At 47.3% G+C, this 16,583-nt stretch overlaps 2 protein-coding genes across 2 annotated transcripts; both read left to right on the forward strand.

The window, feature by feature from the left end:
- Positions 1-861: 861 nt before the first annotated feature.
- Positions 862-5,607, forward strand: PHALS_02802 (5-3 exoribonuclease 1; the record flags this gene model as incomplete). Its single annotated transcript, XM_024717251.1, has 1 exon — positions 862-5,607. One exon carries the CDS (start codon positions 862-864, stop codon positions 5,605-5,607), a length of 4,746 nt encoding a protein of 1,581 aa, XP_024582768.1.
- A 183-nt stretch (positions 5,608-5,790) lies between these two features.
- On the forward strand, positions 5,791-6,336 carry PHALS_02803 (uncharacterized protein; the record flags this gene model as incomplete). The annotated part of the gene is made up of 1 exon (XM_024717252.1): positions 5,791-6,336. One exon carries the CDS (start codon positions 5,791-5,793, stop codon positions 6,334-6,336), a length of 546 nt encoding a protein of 181 aa, XP_024582769.1.
- Between the last annotated feature and the right edge of the window lie 10,247 nt (positions 6,337-16,583).

Here is a 16,583-nt window from a genome sequence, read left to right on the forward strand (position 1 = left end):
ACTCCCACAAAGGACTTTGATGCGCTTGTTTCCATCGTGGAAATGTATGTTGTAGTGAAGGATGGATTGGTTGCGGTTGTTAATATATTGATATGATAGTACATTCGAAGTAAAGTTTAACATGTTCCTATGTGTTTCTCGTCCAAACACGGTCGTATCTAAACCAAATTATGCTGCCGTTAGAATATACAATTCGCTCGGTAAGCGTTAAAAAGGACAAGAGGACGTACTTACTTGCTAGGAATCCCACGATGAGCCCTTAACACTGTGTAATTAACCTTGGTCTGCTGGAGGGATTCAGACGCTAGATCAGGAAGGATGAGCGTGTCAGCGCGTTAACCACTAGGCTAATCTGAGTTCGTTTTCTTTATGAACGAAATGTAACACTTATGCATAAAGAATAGACATATACCCGCAACATCGTTCTTCAACTGTATTGAGCAATGTAATCCCAACAATATACCGAAGCCTTGAACAAATAGGCATTCTTCAGCTCAACGAAATAAAAGAGTGCTTCAAAATGAATTTTAGTGTTTACACATTATATTTAGAGACATCAAACATTGATCGCATTCGAAAATCAACAACAAGTTGCCATATCGCCATACGAAAATGTTTTGTAAACATGTTCTTTTTTCTTAGACAGTCTCACGAAGAAGAAACGCTGCTCCATCAATGAAAATTCGAGTGACCTTATTCTAAAATGCGGTATAGACTGTATAAAACTCGAGGGTGTGACATTATACAGCTGAGCAAATATAATCAATGAGCTAAATGCACAAAAATGTTGCGCGACTGTTGCATCACTTAATTGATCAAAATTCCCTCAATTCCGCATCCGCCACTACTCAACGTGTCGTCATGGGAATCCCACGCTTTTATCGGTACATGTCGGAGCGCTACCCGCTTATCAATCAGCCTATCTCAGACGTGTCTTTATTACCTGAGTTTGACGCTTTTTATCTCGATATGAATGGCATCATACATAACTGTACACACTCAGATTCAGCAGATGACGCACTCAACTCGCTGACTCTTGAAGCGCAGCTCCACGGTATCTTTACGTACCTCGACCGTCTCATCACGCATATTATCAAACCTAAGAAGATCGTATACATTGCTATTGACGGCGTCGCACCGCGCGCCAAGCTCAACCAGCAACGCTCGCGGCGGTTCCGCGCTGGTCTAGAGCGTCAAGAGGCCATAGACAAGGAAAAGCACATGCAAATCAAACTTCAGGACGAGAAAAACGGCACTGTTATGAAACCCACTGCCAGCAAATTTGACTCAAATTGTATCACGCCTGGAACAGAGTTTCTGAGTCAGTTATCGCATCATTTAGTTTATTTTGTCCGACAAAAGATGAAAAATGATCCTTTGTGGGCACGACTTGAGGTCTTCTTCAGTGGCAGTGAAGTGCCTGGAGAGGGAGAGCACAAGATCGTCGAGTTCATTCGTCATCGAAAGATGACAGTCGACTATGAAGCTAATATGCGTCACTGTATGTACGGCAGTGACGCGGATTTGATGCTTTTGGGGCTTATGACTCATGAGCCACATTTTACCCTCGTGCGAGAGACGGTAGTTTGGGGAAGTTTTCACAAAAAGGTCGCAGTTAAGAAGATTGAAGAGCAGCAGTGGCAATTAGTGCACCTAAGTCTGTTTCGAGAGTACTTAATGCTGGAAATGAATGTTCAGCCGCCATTTGATGGCGAACGGATGATTGATGACTTTATTTTGCTGACTTTCTTACTTGGGAATGACTTTATCCCTCATAGTCCGACGCTGGAAATTAGTGAAGATGCAATTCCGTTGTTATTAAAAGTATACCGAGACTTGTTGGAACTACATCAAGGTTGTTATCTGACGCTCAATGGAAAAATTAGAAATGCCAAGTTATTGCAAGAACTTTTTCAGATTATTGGAAACCAAGAAGAAGAGATTTTAGTGAATCGTGCGATGGAAGAAAAGAGACGCTCAGGACGTCGTGGAGGACGACAACAGTCGAAACAGCACGAGGTGGACGCAGCTGAGATGCAAAGTGCTATCATGGCTCTTCGGGATGCTGACGAAGAGACTCTACCACCTTTGGTGAATGATGAAGACATTGATGATGAGGAAGCTGAGCGTTTGTTGCTTGAGGCACTAGACGGTAAGGACGATACCATTTTTTCTCTCGAACTTCAACGCGAAGATCAGAATATTCTTATGCTTGTTGGTAGTGAAAGTTTTCAAGATACAAAGTGGAATTACTACGAACGAAAGTATAACATTCAACGAGGCAATGATGATGCAAGCAATGACGCACTCGAGCAAGTGAGAAAGTCGTACATAGAGGCCTTGGTGTGGTGTCTTGCTTATTATTTTCAAGGACCTCCATCGTGGGCGTGGTACTATCCTTACCATTATGCACCGATGGTGTCTGATCTTACAAATATCGAGAATATGATCACCTCAGTAACGTTCGACGATGATCCATTAATTGCTGGCCCGTTGTTGCCGTTCGAGCAATTGATGTCAAATTTACCGGCTTCGAGCGCTCACCTTGTACCAGAACCGTACCGCTTCTTAATGGTCTCGCCTTTATCGCCGATCAAACACTTCTATCCTGAGACGTTTGATATCGATATGGAGGGCAAACGCAACGCTTGGGAAGGTGTTAATTTGCTGCCTTTCATTGATGTTGGACTACTTAAACAAGCCATCGCTCAGTACTGTCCCGATTCACGATTAACAGAAGCCGAGAGACGGCGCAACAAGCTGCAGCTTTTGCCTGTCCGAATAGTTCGAGATTTAAATGCTTTAGACACTTTGAAGTCTCCTTTACCCGGTGTTGCGGACTTACAGTACTGCAATACTCGTGTGGAAGACTTCAAGCTTCCTCCTATTCCTGGTGGAGAATTTCAAAGCAAATTAATGGACGGTGTGGTGCTACCGCTTGCTGGCTTTCCATCACTTAACACCGCGTCCCTCGAGACCACACGCATCGCTAGCGTTGGACTTAATTGCTTTGGGATGAGCTCGCGCAAATCTAGTCTCATTCTTCAACTGTCTGCTTCAGGTAGCATAAATGACAGCGATAACACGAATGCTGATAATATCAATCCTCGCGATCTACTAGGCACTTCTGTGCTTGCAAATTGGCCGAATCTTCATGAGGTGCTGGTAGTAGGTATCAGTACGCTGTCTGGAGAATACCGTCTCTCAAAGTCTACTCGTCAGCTCAATAACCATCCAAAAGATCGGACAGAAATCGTCTACACACCGTACGGATCTGATGAAAAAAGCGCGTGGGCATATTATGCACAGATGGAAGCTGTCAAGCTGCTGTCTGGACGAGGTGTCCCTGGTAGTGGAGGAATTGACCTGGGAAAAACTGGTATAACCATCGTCATGCACGTTCTTCCTCTTCAAGGTATGGTATCCAATTCAATTTCTGGCGCCATTGAAAAAAAGTTTGGCGAAACGGAAGCTTTCGTGCCTGCTCAGCTTACGGTTCGTAATCTTAAGCTGCTTGATGCTCGGTTCAAGGAAACAGGCACTTTGCCATTAATTGATCGCTTTCCTATCGATTCCAAGGCACTAATCACATCCGGCAAGTGGCTCGGTTGTACAGCAATCGTACAGTCCATCGATGAACTTCAGCATGCGGTGACTGTTCAAGTTCAAACGATCGATCAGGAGCCGCCGTTTGGCTACGTCATTGCGCAGAAAGTTACGGATCATTATTATCCAGGCAATTTAGTTGCTCAAAAATTGGGCCTTGTCGCGTCAACATTAGGCATTCTAACGGGAAGCGTGTTGGTCAAACCGTTCGGAGTGGACATTGGGCTAAATCTTCGCTACCGCAAGGAGTTACTGCTTCCTGGATATTGTCGACTTGTGAGTCGTGATAGTATTGACTCTGACATTAAAGACGACACAAACATTTGGAGAAAAGGTGATATTGTAAAGATTGTTGGAACACGCAGTATTGATTCAGATTTGAGCTCGTCACGAGCTCAAAATGATAGCATTACTACTTGGGAGTATACTGAGCGTGCAATCCAACTCATTGCATCATACCAAAAAGAATTTCCTGAAGTGGTGCGCAACCTGAGCCAGCTTCCTTTTGCTACCTCGTATCGAGGAAAAGATGTGTTTGGAATAAGTGATTCCAAACAGGTGGCTGTAATGGCAGAAGCTGTCAAGCAATGGATTGAGGAGCAACATTTGGGTGCAAGTGAACATTTTAAGCACATCCCGGTTACTTCTAAGTACATTGCCCTCAACGCTGTCCGCGCAATGGAAGCTGCAGGGACGTTGAGGGTGAAAGAGCGCACTAAGTCCTCCGAGGTACAGCGATGTGCTCCTGTTGTCGAGACAGTCAGGGCCGCAGATCTGTTCCGTCCCAACCCGCTGGTAAATCAAGATCTTACCGGGCATGAAGTCTCACTGCGATCTTCATTAAATAAGGGCGCACCAAATTTAGGAGACCGAGTGATCAACATCAGCGCACGTGGAGTCCCGTTCGGTCATCGTGGCACTGTTGTTGCTACGCACGTGAGCAGCAGATGCGTTGAAGTGCTTTTCGACGAGAGTTTTACAGGCGGTGAACCACTGTATGGTACCTTAAGTCTCGATCGTGGTAAGATTGTGGCGTGGAGCAACCTACTGTGTGTATCGTTTCCTTCTGCGAGCCACTTCCATGCCATGAAGCACAAACCTGCTAGACAATCACAAACGACTATCACTGCCACTCAGCAACGCACGACGGGCGACATTCCAGTTGTCTCCACCAACAACAGTATTAGACCAAAGAAGCTGGCCAACAAGCCATTAGCTGTTACTGTTGCGTCTGCTTCACTGGTTCCACCGCCACCGCCTATCCCCAGCGCTTTGCCATCTCCGCCGAACCCACACAATATCCAAAAGCTGATTCAAAAGTGGAGTTTTGACGGTGAAGTTGCGACCCAAGAAAGCATTTTGATGTCTGCAGAATCAGCACCTTTGGCTTCTAAGCCAAAGGCTAAGGAAGAGCTGGCTCCGTCTGTTGCAGCTCTGTTTTCATCCATTCAAAACGGAACTCCGTCATCCACGCCCACACCAGTGGGTCCAGTAATGAACCTGTTTCCCCATCTATGTGCGCAAACGACTCCAATTGCTCCATCACTGCTCACACCTCCGCTGCCAAAAGGAGCTCCGACACCGCAGTACATGACCCAACAGTCCTCGATGTATCAGCCACCTACGTTTTCTATGCCTGGTCAACAAGCGCATCTAATTCTCATGCCTGACGGTTCGTATGTTCCCATGTATGCTCCGCTTCCTAGTGCGTACATACAATCTCAACCGCCCATGCCGCGTAGTGACGATAGGTATTTGCAAAGTGCAGTACCTTTGTCTAAATATGACAAAAATTTGACTGCCGTCGGTGCATGGAAACAAAAGCCCTCTATTCGTGGTGACAAGCATCGAAAGAACACTTATGCCGCGACCGCCAGCAACATCGCTGTGACCAATGCGAACAAAAATCATAAAGAGTGGAAGCCAAAACAAAAGAGCGCTGCAAAGTCACCGCAGCTATTGCTTCCGGCTCAAGTGATGCGGCATCAAAAGCCTCAGTAAATATAGTATGCTAAAATTTACTACTTCAGTATATAGTACTACTTCAGTACGACATAGTACTCCGATGCAGCATATGATTATTATTCTCAGAACCCAGAGGATATACTTTCTCGTCCTCGATACTCGAAGAATGATGCTTTGCTGAAAGGCGTACCATTTTCACATCTCAATCGAAGGTCAAAGATGTTGGCTACTAAAAAAGGAATTGATGTGGCTACAATTGAGCAATTGCCTCGCGGGATGGCACTTCATGCTGCTCGCACTCCCATCCTTAAAGAAAAATTAATTGTGACATCATTCCCAAAGCAACAGACAAGCACTAGATCGTCGATATCAATTAATGTCACCCTCAACAAAAGTTCCAGCAACGGTTTCATATCTACTGAACCCATTGCCTCCTCGACCAATCGAGCGTTAAATGGTACAGATTTGGCAAGACGGGCTGCTCGTCGCATCAATGTTCAAAAGAAATTGGAGCAAGAGCGGCACGACGAAGAGGAGCGTGCTCGTGTAGCAAAACAGGAACTAGAAGAGTACCGAAAGAATCATGCAGCGCACGCCAAACAACGTCGTCGTGCCGAAATTTACGCGCTCAACGCACTTTTGCGGCAGCTGCAACAGGACAAAATCATGCAGTATTTAACTGCACAGAAACAACTTCTTGAAGCTGGTAACGATCCGGGATTGGCTTGCATGGCCGCGACTCAGGTCCAAACTATTGGTGTGTAGAGATAGATACTGTAAATTAATAATATAATCTTAAATTTCCAAAATATCAACAAAAGGTGTGATTCAAGGTAATAAAATATCTGCAAAATTGCGTTACAATGTTTTCTTGTAAGATTGATGGCAAATGCACATCTTGACAAATACAGCGCTAACGGCACCTTGAGAGCTCATACATTGGCATAAGAATTCCTATAGGGCAATATGATTTCCAACAGCAGCCTTGCTGCTGTTGGAAATCATATTGCCCTTTTCTCTGTTTGGACTAGGGAAATTAAGATGGCCATGAATCTTTTCCAGACGAAGCATGAGTTCATCATGCTAGCATTCTCCATGATAGGTGCCTTTTAGGCGCGGTATATATGTACAAGATGCATTTTAAACATGGGAAGAATTAACTGTCGGATGTCGCAGATGTAACGGGGTTACACGTACCCTTCAATGAAAAACGGTTTGACCGACCAGACATGGATTATGTGACCGACCATAGACGTGGATTATGTGACCGACCATAGGTGTAGATTACACTAGTTGGTGTAAGCACATAATGGTATGGATATACCGTAACAAGAAGTAACTTTGCCTGTAGTAATGCAGATTCATTAGGTTTTGCTATATTGATATACTACTATGTTAATTACGATGACGTAGGCTTTTAGATATTGGCGGCTCTGCCACAGCTAGAACAATTAAATACAGTTTTCAATTCTGAACGTAAGAGCGTCTTTACATTGGTTAGGGCTTTAAGTACTCTTGGAAGAAGCGGTTTGCGAGCCGCAACACTCCTACTGGTATTTGTAAAGAATAGAAGGTCGGTGAAATTAGCTGAGCTTCCTATAAGCAAAGAGCTACGGCAGCCCCGCTGCAGTTGGTAGCACTCGTAGTCAATCTACGCCTGAGTCGTTATGACTGATCCTGTGTGAGGAAGGAGCAATACTCCTATTTGTCACTGGGCATGCAGGACGGGATTTAATAGCTGATGTCCCTGTTTGGCCCCGAGGACGTGAAACACCTTGTTTCTCCTAAGGCCGAGCAAAAAAACGCGCGTCGATAGGCATTTTCGAGCTATGAAAATGCTCTGCTCGAGTACCTACAGCAGAAGCTGTCTGCAGCGGGTCTGCTCTAGCTCCTTGTATAGAGGAAGCTAAGCAAAGGCCGCCGACCTAACGTTCTTTCCAAGAACCAGTTCAAGTGTAGCGGATCGCAATCCACTACTTCTAAGTATTAAAGCCTTAACAAAGGCAAACGAACACTTCTATTCAAAAACGAAACTGAATTGTAGTTGCGGCAGACCCGCCAATATCTAAAACCTTAAGTTTTTCTTATTAAAATAGTAAAACCTAATTAATGTAATATGTATTACAGCTGGCAATCCTGCCACATTGTTACGGTGTAGCCACTCTACTGTGTGACTACACTAACTGTGCGACCTGCCCTCACTTACATATAACCCAGGGGCGCCCGCGGGAAAAGCCCTTGTCTTCTTCTGCACGGGGTGCATCTCGGGGCAGTACGTCCGCGGCTTCACGGGTAGCATATCCCAAGCCCTCGGCGACTGTGCGCAACACACTACGCCCACCCCGGGGGGCGACAGATTTTCTCGTCAAGGAGTTGGAAAAAGTCGACAACGAGTCGGACACTTCTTTCACAGCCTGGGACGACGAGGAGGATGAAGTGCACCAACGGCCTGACGTGAGCTCAGCTCAAATCTTCCGGACACCATGTTAGTTACCTGACCTCTCGGCCTCTCGGCTTCCGGGAAAAGTGATATTATTGCCAATCGCCTTGACGAGACACAGGAGCAGCAATTGGAGGCTGCCCACAAGTGGGGCTCGCCTGCGCTCGTATCCATGTTCGGTTTAGAACCTCGTGTGATATACGGCTTCAGCTCGGCTGACCCCGCTACTGAAGTGAAAGACGCGATCGCTCGATCGTTAGGCGTCTACGTTGTCGGGACTCCAGCCACTACATAAGCTGAGCTTGATCAGCGGAAAGCTCTGCGAGCTCGCTTTTTGGTACCCCAAGAGATCTTAATGGATCGGTACCGCGCACAATGTCGAACTCAAAATAGAGGTGCTCCTGTTCCCTCAATACAGTCTATTCTTGTGGTGCTCGCCCCTTGCAAACCACTGCAGATGACGATAAACTCTTTGAGCGATGGGTGCAGCGGCACCAGAAACACGCTTTGCTGTCTACGTAACAGCGAAGCCTCAAGAAAGTGAACGTACGCATTGAGCGCCAACTTAGATTTGGGTTTGCCAAACTCCAGGCGCAACGCCGACTATCTGCGTATTGTCACCCTACGACATATGGACACGTCATATAACTCTTCCGTGAGCTCTGTGGTTTCTAACACAGGTGAGTCTACATCTACAGCAGATCAGGACCATAGATTGAGCTCAGCTCATGACCCTTCGGCTTCCTTGGCTACTGGCAAGGACCGCTGTGCGCAAGACAGCGCAAAGCGTCATGATCCTTCTGATCACAAGCGTCTACAACGTCTGGGCAGTCTTGCCGGAGAGGCGCCTCAAACACCATCAAGTTCTCGAAGTTTGGGTATACCCGCCACTTCACAACATGTTGGGTTAGACCCTGTCGAGGGTGTCGACCCACAAGGCGTTTCACGTGGTAGTGGATGCCACCATTCTCATCGAGACGAGTCGGCAGCGGCGATGACGACTTGGTCACCGTCCGGTGCCTCGCGATGCTTCTCGAGTTTTGGAGGACAAAGTCCGTCTTCATCGGCACTCTGCCGAGCATCTTCAACGTTGCCTACCGCTGTGCGTGAGACCTCGAGAGTCTGGAGCACTTTGTGCACCGAATGCCTCATTTTGAGGATTATTTGCTCTGTCGGAGCGGCTCCTAGCCCTCGAGCAGGCGAATACGTGACTTCGTGCGACGTTGGAAACGGAAATTGTCGCGCTCCGTGCTCAGAACCAGTTGCTGGTTTAGCATCCGAATGGCCGGACGCCCTTGAGGGCCGCCCCTGCGCCAACGCCTTCGCGTTCACTTGCGCGGATCCCGGCACGGCTTAAGTAAGTATTCATAAACACCGGATTGGTGCTCATCCTTCGTGGAAGGCTCAGCGTATACGCTAAGACTCCGCTTGGTCACGATTCTAAAGGGTCCAATAAACCCTGGACGGATCTTTAGCTTAAAGACAGCAGAAACTGCATGTGTAGGAAGGCATTAAATATCTGATACAATCAGGTCTCCGGCCTCAATATTTCTTTTTCCTGTTCGTCTGCAACATTTTTTTTGCATGTCTTGACTTTCAGCTATCGCATCGCGAGCGTGTCGTCACACTTTAGACAGGATGTCGTCGACTTCCTTACGGACATAGAGGGGGCTGACATCAGCTAGCCGTTCGGCTACCCCCCCCCAAGTCCTAACCCATGGAATGGTGGTGTCAGCGAGACGCGAGGATTAAAAAGCCCTTTGACACGTAGAACGGCGTGTAGCCGGCAAATGAATGCAGTGCATTGTTCAATACAAACTCTACGAGTGACATTATAGCTCTACAATGCTTCGGCGACTCAGCGCGCAGACACTGCGAAGAACATCTTCAACGACGTGATATATTCGCTCAGTCTGACTATCGACCTGCGGATGGTGCGTTGCTGACATAGTCAATTTGGAGCTCAGCACCAGGAAGTGTGTAGTATGAAATTTCCCAGTGATGCGCAGGTCTCTATCAGAGACAATCGGCCCAAGGAGTCCATGTTGTCGAAATCCACGATCCCCAAACAGCGTCGCTGTACCCACACCGTCGATGGTGTCCGGCACTGCCGCAAGATGAGCCATCTTGCCGAAATAGTCCACAAAGACCACTACACCCATGTTGCCCGCCGATTTCTTCGGCAGGCCAAACACATAGTCCAGACCCATGGACTGCAAACACCCAAAGGGTACCGGTAGACCGGCCAACAGCGCCGCCGCATTCGGAGAGAGTTTCGCCCTCTGACACGTCCTACATGTGTCCTCGTCCAGTTGTACAGCTAAAGCCATCAGTAGTGGTAACTCAAAGAGCTGTAGGTCTCTCACGACCAAGATGACCACTGAGTGGTGTGTCGTGGGCCTCATAGAGGATACGGTACTTTAAATCCTCATCGTGAGGAACCCCAATTCGTGGCGTATCCGTTGAATCGTTGCTTTGATAAAGCAACCCGTAATTCAACGAATATCGGTGTAACCGAGCGCGTAGTCGTGATGATAACTTCTTGTCCTAGTTTTCAAACTCATTGATCTTGAAAACCTGTAGCAACCCTACACACGTACCATCACCCGCGTATGAGGTGTGGGACAAATCTGTCACTGACGACGTCATCGTCGTGACATGTGCAAACTTATAATCCGGTCTCCGTGGCAACCATCCACCAAAGCATTCTGCTTTCCTGGCTTGTACTTCACCTCGAAATTATATTCTGCAAAAAAGGAAAGCCACTCTGCGAGCAGTAGGCGACTGAGTCGCAGTGCCTAATGGCGCATGATCTGTGTAGATCACAAACGGCTTTGAGCCAAGCAGATGCACCCTGAACTTGACAAGTGAATGCTACATCGCAAGTAATTCCTTTTCGTGAACTGGGTAGTTCTTCTCCGCAGCCTTAAGCTGGCGAGATTTAAATGCGATCACTTGATCGAACCCTTCGACGTTTGCTTGCAGCAGTGCACAGCCGATGGCAAAGTCTGAAGCGTCACAGACGACACCAAAAGGACGATTCGGGTCCGGAAACGCCAGTATTGGTGCATATAGAAGGCTGTCTTGACTCTGTCAAAAGCCTCCTGACACTCGGTGTCCCAACACCATTCCTTATCCTTCTTCAAAAGATTCGACAATGGCCGTGCAATTTCGCATAGTTTGTGCTATACTTGTGCAAGTAAGTGGCGAGGCCAAGTCACTTGCGCAATTCCTTTTGGTTCTATGGACCCGGCCAGTCCACAATGGCCTTGACCTTAGCGGGACCCGCTCGAAGGCCACGTTTCCCAATGAAGCACCCTAAAAAGGGGATTTCTTCCGCGCCAAAGATGCACTGATCGGCATTAGCATACAGCTTATTTGTGCGCATGCACCCGAGCACCGCTCTTAAATGGACGATGCGGTTTTCACCATCTGTCCTTCTGTTCTTCGCACGACTGTGGACGAAGATATTGTCGAAGTATGTCTGTGCATACGCCCGGTGGGGCCTGAACACTATCTCAAGACGATTAAATGTTGCTGATGAATTAGACAGCCCCTGGGGCATCACCAGCCACTCCCAGAGCATGCTGCTCAGAGTGCTCACCGCTGTCGGCGGAATATCACTCGCTCTCATGAGCAATTGGTAAAAAGTATCGACCAAGTCGAATACACTGTACTTTGTCATGATTCGGTCGACGAAACAATGCGTCAACAAGCACGTTTAGTTTTGACGGCTTAAACGCGGTCGTGAAGAATGAACCAGCGAGCCATCCGCCGTGACAAGTGAAGAAACTGAACTGCATATCGCAAGCTTGCGCGACCCGTGTAGACGACAAACAAATTTGAAGCCAAGAAATGCGCACAGCCCTTCACCAGAGAATGTTTTATCGCCAGAAGCCTCTTTTCGCGGACAGGATTGTTTTATCATGCTGAATTCAGCTGACGCGTTCAAAACGACACGACACGACACGATCGTGTCGTTCTGAGTCCTTTTGCGATAATGCACAACCGATTATAAACTCAGATTCATCACACACCACGCTATACAGCTTCGTATATCTGGTAAAGCAAGTAATGGTGCTTTAATCGTGATCGGAGTGAATGCTTCTTCACACGTGGATGACCACCCCCATGGTACGTTCTTTTTCGGCAAATTTGATAGTGGGCATACAATTTATAACTAGTTACGCGAGAAGTGATGCAGGCAAAAAAACAGTCCATTTTCTCAATTATTTTTAATCCCGTGGAAATGGCCACCTTATTGCTTTGACTTTCTGAGGGTTGGCACATGCACTGTAAACACCAACTCATCAACTGCAGACCGGTACTTCGTTAGCCCCGAAAATAGACTTTGCAAGATCCGCTTGCAATCGATGTTCACACACACATTTAGCACCACACGGAGATACTCCAAGTAAATTTCATCGGAAGATCTGTCATCTGAGTCATTCGAATGAGCGAAAAATATCGTCAAATTATGTTTGTGTAAAGTGTCGCAGTGGTCGAGAAAGATAGGAGAACAATCGATTGATCGTTGCTGGGGTTTTGATAGTCCTTTTGCCATCACAAGCCACCACCATAACATACAGGAGGGTGACCTAAAAGCCGTCAATGGGACGTCCTCCTCCCTCATCAAGATTTAGTAAAATTTATCTACCAACGCAAGCACACTAAACTGTGTACAGACGGACATACTGTGGATGATGACCTCGTCACTCGGAATCGGCGTTTGAGCAAGAATTGCTGGTGCATTAAACTTGTTATAGGCGTGAATGATACGCCATTTTCCATGTGGTCTGCACACAGAAACGTTGGTGTGCTGTCAGGAGATTTGCTCGCCCTCAATAATCCAGCTTTCGAGATGAGAACTCATCAATATACCTACATTGCTCACGCGACAGTGGCCATTGTTAAAGCACTGCACGTTTCGAACAAGGTTAACTTTCAAGTTCGTGTCGAACTTCACGTTCGGGTGGAAGACCAGAGGGCGGCTTTGCACTACGGACGTAATCCTTGTATTCCATAACAAATGAATAATAAGGACCAGTTAGATCCTTCAAAACAGAGGATATTCTGTGTGATTCCACACGGTCAAATTTTTGGAGAATCGAATCATCCGTAACTGATGATGAGCTTTTCTCCGCTGAATCGACCGTTTCCATCATGCGGAGTAGTACGCTGGACTAACTCACTCGTGGACTCAACCGCATCCAGATCAACGAATTTCATTGATTCCTTCACATGTGTACACAACGGGTGGGAGCATCATCTTTGAGATCAGTTATCCCCACTGACCCACAATCCGACCCTTCCACTGTAATAGTGAGAGTTTTGGCATATACAGCCGCAGTCGATTCTTTCGAATTTCCAGAGAACAAATGTCGCCAGCATTCTTTTGTCTTGAGGGGGGCAATAACCGGCATCTCTCCCTGATAAATTCTTTTCGCTGGACAAATTGCCATGCTTACCAAATACTTATTCGTTTTTAAGTCCCGGACACTACTTGTTCGATATACACAGTTCCTGAATGACCACTAGTGGTCACTCGATACGACTTCGTGAATTACCTAACCTGGGGAATGTCAATGACATGTACCAATAAAGTGTGGATCATTACCAGTAGCATACGATTGCCGAGAGCTTGAGCGCTTCTTCTGGTGTGGAGTGAATGTGGGCTCATTACCCATAAAGGTTTCACTTACGCCAAAAGAGCTACTCTCAATCGATCCATGGCTCATGTTTCTCATACCACAATGTAAATCAGGCCATACCGATTCTCCATCTCGAGAACTGTGATCACTTTCTCCGAGTTGAAGTCTTCAAACTTCTGTTGGAGATCATAGTTTTCTTCGCAGTGACCACCGCACCAGTTGCCAACTCTACTGAGATAAAATTATTGCTTCGATCTGTGCATCGTAAACACTGAATCATTTTCAGCAGTATTTTGCTTTCTCGTATATTTACGCAATACGCCTGAGTTAATCAAGACTCTCAACGGGCAACCGTTACCCTTCATACTCGCTGTGACCACGAGGAGACCACTTCAACTCGTGTCGTTAGCGAAGGACAACGATCTTTCAAGCGCTAACCCTCATGAGTGATTCTACCACCACACTCACAAGAGTTTATAACAACCCCGTTGATGCCGTAGCTCTTTGCTTAGAGGAAGATAAACTAAAGTCACCGACCTTACGTTATTGACAAGAGCCAGTACGAGTACAGCGGACTGCAATCCGCTGCCTCCATAATCACTCAGAACTTTAACCAAGGTAAAGGGACTTGTTCGCTCAAAATTGAAATATATTTAATTATTTAAGTTGCGGCAGAGCCGCCAATATCTAAAATCCTAGCTTTTCCTAACTAATTTAGTAATACCTAATGAGTATAGTAAAATTCAATTGATATAGAAATATGCATTACTACTGGCAATCCTGTCACGTGGTAGCTTCTTGTAACTGTGTAGCCACAACACTTTGTGATTACACCAACTTGTGTAATTTACACCGGTGAACAGTCACACCATCTTGTACGACTCGCCCTTTCCTACAAGGGTACGTGTAGCTCCGTTACACTCTGGGTACGTGTAACCTCGTTACATTCTCCCCATTTAAATTGTGAATATCCTCAATTCACATTTAGCGGACGCCTCATACGAAGCTCGCGTGTCTGAGACCCCATCACGTTCTTAAGAAAAACTTTAAACATACTCCGCTCTATGAGCCCTACGTATACGACATGCAAAATACCCAGCCTAGCTGGCCCCGAGAGCACCCGCGGGCAGAGCCCTTCTTCTTCTGCACAGGTTGCATCTCCGGACAGTATGTAAGCGGCTTCACGGGAAGCACATTCCGAGCCCTCGGCAACTGACCGCAAACCACCGCGCCCGCCCCGAATGACGAACTTCTCGTCGAGCAGTTATGGAAAGTCGACTACGAGTCAGATACCCTTTTCGTAGTATGGGAAGAAGAGAAGGATGAAGTACGCCAACGGTGCGACGTGAGCCCAGCTTCAGCCTTGCGGACACCGTGTCTGTTCTCAGACCTCTCGGCTTCTGGTGGAATTGGTATTATTTCCAATCGCCTCGAGGAGCTACAGGAGCAGCAAATGAAAGCTGCCCACAGGGCGGCTCTCATGCACTCGTATCCACGTTCGGTCCTTGACCCTAGTGCGGAGTACGCCTTCCGCTTGTACGGAAGCGAAAAACGCGATTACTCGATCGTTAGGCGACTACGTAGTCGGCCCCGGCCACTGCACAAGCTGAGCTTGATCAGCGGAAAGTTCTTCGAGCTCGCTTTTTGGTACTTCAAGAGATCTTAATGGTTTAGTGCCGCGTTCGACGTCAAGCTTAGAAAGGAGGTGCTCCTGTGCCCGCTTATTCAGAGTATTCTTGTGGTGTTCGCCCCTGCCAATTCGCTGCAGATGACGATGAACTCTATAGGCAAAGGGTGCAGCGGCACCGGAAATTTTCCTCGTTGGATATCTTATAGCGAAGTCACAAGGACCTTGACGTGCGTGTAGAGCGCCATATCCAATTTGAGCTCGTCAAACTTAAGGTGCAACGCCGACTTCCTACGCATTGTCGCCCTGCGACATATGATACAATATATCACGCTCTAGCGAGATCTGTGGTTTCTCACACGTGTAAGTCTACGACCACAGCAGCTCAGGTCCATAGCTCAGCTCATGGCTTTCCGGATTCCTGGGCTACTGCCAAGAAGCGCGGGGCGCACGACGACGCGAAGCGTCATGATTCTTATAATCACAAGCGTATACAACTCCTGGGCAGTCTTGCCGAAGTGGCACCTCAAACTCCCACAAGTTCTCGGAATTTGGGTTCTTCGCCACTTCACAAGATATTGGGTTAAACCCTGTCAAAATTGTCGACCCACAAGGTGTTGCACGTGGTAGTGGACGCCACGATTCTCATCGAGAAGAGTCGGCGGCGAACGATGACCACTTAGTCAATTGCCGTCCGGTGGATCGCGATGCTTTTCGAGCGTTGGACGATAAAGTCCGTCGTCATCGGCACTCTGCCGAGCATCTTGCATAGATCGCTTACCGCTGCGCAGAAGCCCTCGAGAGTCAGGGGAACTTTGTACACCGACAGCCTCGCGTTGAGGATTGCCGTGCTTTGTCGGAGTGGCTCCTAGCCGTCGAGCAGACGAATACGTCACTTCGTGCGACGGTTGAGCGCCTTGCGCCGTTGGAAATAGAAATAGTTTCACTCCGTGCTCAGAACCAGTTGATGGTTCAGCTTCTGGAAGGCCGAGCACCTTTAGGCGCCACCCCGGCGCCAACGCTTCCGCTTTCACTTGCGCTGGAACCCAATCCGGCTTAAGCAAGCCCACATAAAACACCGGGTGGGTGCGCATCCTTCTCGGAAAGTTTGGTGTATATGCTAGGCCTAGCTTGTTCATGACCTTAAAAGGCCTACTAAACCGTGGACAGAGCTTTGTTTTAAAGACAGCAGAGACTGCATGTGTGGGAAGGCTTTAACATCGGATAAAGCCAGGTATCTGACCTCAAAGTTTTTCACATTTTTTCTGCTTCTTCTTTCTCCGTCTGCAAATTT

This window comes from Plasmopara halstedii (assembly GCF_900000015.1).
Source record: "Plasmopara halstedii genome assembly, contig: Scaffold_2061, whole genome shotgun sequence".
Lineage (NCBI taxonomy): Eukaryota > Oomycota > Peronosporomycetes > Peronosporales > Peronosporaceae > Plasmopara > Plasmopara halstedii.